The 3,772-nt window shown below is 40.7% G+C and overlaps 1 protein-coding gene across 1 annotated transcript in view; it reads right to left on the reverse strand.

Annotated features, from left to right (window-relative positions):
• Positions 1–1,581: 1,581 nt before the first annotated feature.
• Positions 1,582–3,772, reverse strand: part of cavin1b (caveolae associated protein 1b) — an 18,539-nt gene continuing 16,348 nt past the window's right edge. Inside the window, exon 3 of the mRNA XM_056577064.1 lies at positions 1,582–3,772. This exon is cut by the window's right edge and continues 715 nt beyond it. Coding sequence (XP_056433039.1) covers positions 3,639–3,772 — 134 coding nt within the window. The 3' untranslated portion in view covers positions 1,582–3,638.

The following is a 3,772-nucleotide window of genomic DNA, read 5'->3' on the forward strand; positions in this document are numbered from 1 at the left end:
GGAGCGTTATCCCGGTCTACTGCTATGCGTTTTCCGGTCTACTGCTTCCATTGCGCTGTATACGTGCTTTATTAGTCCACGGAAATGAAATAATAATGACAAGATCAACAACATTCAAGTCAAGGAGAATATATATGTATGGAATTTTCCGAAGCAATATTATAAACATAAACCCCGGCGCTCGTTCTCCCCCATGTAACTGAAAGTCCCGCCCTCTCTCGCGAATAACGTTCATTTGGATCATCCTGCTCCAGGCGTCCGTGTTGACATGAGAAAGCCTGGTGAAGAGTCAAGAGCAGCAACAGATTATTGCTGCTCATTTCCGCCAACTCTGTCCCCCACCACCGGGAAAACTAAAATAAACTACCCAGGGCGACTCTGGTGGTTGGCGATGATGAAACTATGTTTCGAAGATGGACTACTGAAAGAGTATCCAGGATATTTTGGCCCTTGCGTTCTTACCGCGTTGTTTCATGCAGGCTGTATAAACGTGGACAACTCGGTGAAAAATGCACCTTAATTACAAAGGTTGAAATATGTGATATACTTTTTTTAATATAATAATAAAGGCTCCCAGTCACAAAAGTTAAACGAAATAGTTGTCACATAGAGAATGGTTGCTCACGCTCACACTCCTGTGTCCAACCATATTTATGGACATTTATTCCAATTAGCATGATTGCATGAAAATATATTGTTGGTCATGTTGATCGTTTGTGGCTTTAGTAGCCTATTTCTTGCTGCAAAGACGGCTCTATCTATGGATGCCACTTATATAATTCCGGTCAATTCACTCAGGGCACTTCCTAAGCAATAAAGACTATCCGACCGCATCCTGTCTGTATCTTCATTGGACGTTATCTTTATCTTCCACTGTATGCCGTGTACAATGACGTCCTGTGTGATGACGAGAGAAGCACAACCAAAGCGTCAAAAGCATTTATAGCCTACATCTGTCCACTCTCTGCTAACCCGAATCAACCATACGGCAATATGGGCACTGTTACTTGTAAGTGAAGGTGCATAGGTCACGGACGGAGTCGGGCTGTATCTCTCAGCAACGTGTATTAACCGGCTGTGCACATAACAGAACTGAGGCGCGTTGACCACACAAGTACATACCAATCCGTGCCCACTAGGGGGACCTGTTGGCTGCATAACATTGCCCTACAACAGCCACTGGGTACGTGCAGGGGCCAATGAGCGAGAAACGAAAAATAAATAAACGCTTGACTGAAATATGAGACAAAGCTTTGGCCATTCTCTTGATCTGGAAATTATCAGTTTTAATCGTATACTGTTATGCTATGTTTAATGTTATAAAGTCCAAGCAGATACACTTCTAAAAAGCGGTATTAATTTTAAATCAATCAGGCATTTATTTTTAATGTGACAGATCTAGCAGCATTTAGTTTTATTATGTTGCCAGGCAGGGTAGACTACTTTGTAATTAGCCTGTTATATTGATTGAGCGATTGCTTTGTAGAGGAGAGTGCTGCTTCCCAACCGCCTCCCAGCAGATGCCATCATCTCAAGCACTTTCTCCAGCATTGGATATGCTGCATCCTGTCCTGCAGTTGGAACTGAGAAAGAAGACACTGCATTTGTCATCCAGAAGCTTTTATTAAACATTAGTGGTTAGGCGAAACATTGACATAAATCAGTTAACATTGTGTAGGAAGCAAAGAGAAACCGGGCATACGATAATTTTTTTGATCGACATAGATTTAGGCTTAACAATGAAACGTTCAAACTAATAGGCCTAGTTTATATGCATCTGCAGATTAATAATAAATGACTATACTGTGATGTGTGAACGCAATTATTTATAGGTGACATGTTATACCACCAGGTATGAGTGTGATTAGCCATTACAAGCGTTTTGAAAAGCTGCCTGCTCTGACATCACAAGTGGGCGTGTCCACCTAGATGTGTGCTGGATAGATCAGTCTACCAGCCTACCCAGTGTACTGCGGCAAAGTTGCTATCCGTCATACATCTAGGACACGCCCACTTGTGATGTCAGAAGAGGAAGCTATTCAAAACGGCTTGTAAAGGCTAATCACACTCACACCTGTTGGTATAATATGTCACCTTTAAGCATTTCAATGGTCGGATTTTGAAAAACAGCACACAAGCAAACATTGTAATTTCTTTAACAGAGCATGATGTGATTCACATTATATAAAAAAAAAAAGAAAAAGTTTGAAGAACAAACGGGTTTTTGTTTAATACATTGAAATAGCCTCGACAAAGGGTGGAGTGTGTGCAATAAACTGTCGCTAGGTGTCAGTATAGCACAAATGGATGCTGCCGCCAGGTGTCAGTATAGCACTACTGGACACTGTTGTCAGATACAGTTTGACGTAAGAATGTCACTTCATAGCTCCTTATCTCATTGAGTAGGCCCAGGCAACCATGTTTAAATGGTAGTCTAATGAAAAGTTCACAATAATCTGTTAAAAAATAATCATTTAGGAAAACCATTTGAAACTCCTTATTTTGAATGTATACCACCATCAACTTACTAACGAGTACTAACAGTTCTTACAGTAAAAGCCTTATACGGTCTGAACATCACATGATGCCAGGAGAAAACAATAACATGTAGAACACAATGGTGTGACAGTCCATTGCTGTTTTCACAACACAGCGCCTCAGACCTTCCTTTGAATAAACTATAGCAGGCCCATTTGTAAGATCTTGTTACTTGTTATTTCTTGAAAACACAACGAGGAAATGTTTACAGGATTGTTTTGATAAAAACAATACTTTGATGTAGGCCTATTTCAAGGATTACAGAACACAGTCTCGCAACGATGGAAAGATGACATAGGAATTATACAAAACGATCACAAGCAAAAACATAGATGTACAACAAACTACGCTGAACGCTAATGGACTCTTACGAATCGTAATAGATTAAACAGAAATAAACAAAGCTAAGCAGAATTCTGAGCAAGCTAGTCGCAGTAATCTATTGGTGATCATTGAACTTGAATAATAGGGAGTTTAAACAATATTTGTGTGTGAGTGATATGTAACATCTTCAAAGTATATGCAAATGAATGGACATGAGCATGAATAATTAGCATATTGAAAATTATCATAATGCGATGACCGGGCAAGCTGCAACCCCAGTGCAGTTGCTGGTTATATTCCGTGTGAGCTCTAAATACGAAAATAAAAAAGATGAAAGAAGTCTACAACAATTCTATTCACCATTTTTTGCTTTGTTTATTCTGTGTTTTGACCTATTTCGCGGAAGGATGGGGCTAACTTTTTCTGATGCCAATTCATTCCCCTTGCCCGCCTGTTTCCTGCATCTCAAGAAACGATACCGGATACAGGACACAAGTCTAAACCTGTTTTTTCTGCCTTCAAATGACAAAACCCTGAGTTTGTTCTGGTACATTTCAAAGGGCCGGTTGTTTGAACTTTACGATATTGTTAAACCACCTACTACGTAATTAGCCATCGTGGAACACCTTAATGAACACATGGCCTCAAGGGAAATATTTCTTTCTTTTATATTACTTCAGGCTGGTGTGAAGAACGTTTGTTTTGGTCTTGGCTCCCCCCTTTTCCTCTCCCAACCAAACTTCCTCCATTCCGTAGCAGCATTCTCCATGTTTTTTCTAGTCACTGTCTAGATCCTTGTTGTCCTGTGTGACCTCCTCTTCGTCTTCATCCAGATCCTCATCTTCCTCCGCCTCCTCGCCGCCGTTCATCATCTCCATCTCCAGCTCTACTCCACCCTCTTCCACCTCGG

Source organism: Gadus chalcogrammus, chromosome 18, assembly GCF_026213295.1.
Source record: "Gadus chalcogrammus isolate NIFS_2021 chromosome 18, NIFS_Gcha_1.0, whole genome shotgun sequence".
Taxonomy (NCBI): Eukaryota; Metazoa; Chordata; class Actinopteri; order Gadiformes; family Gadidae; genus Gadus; species Gadus chalcogrammus.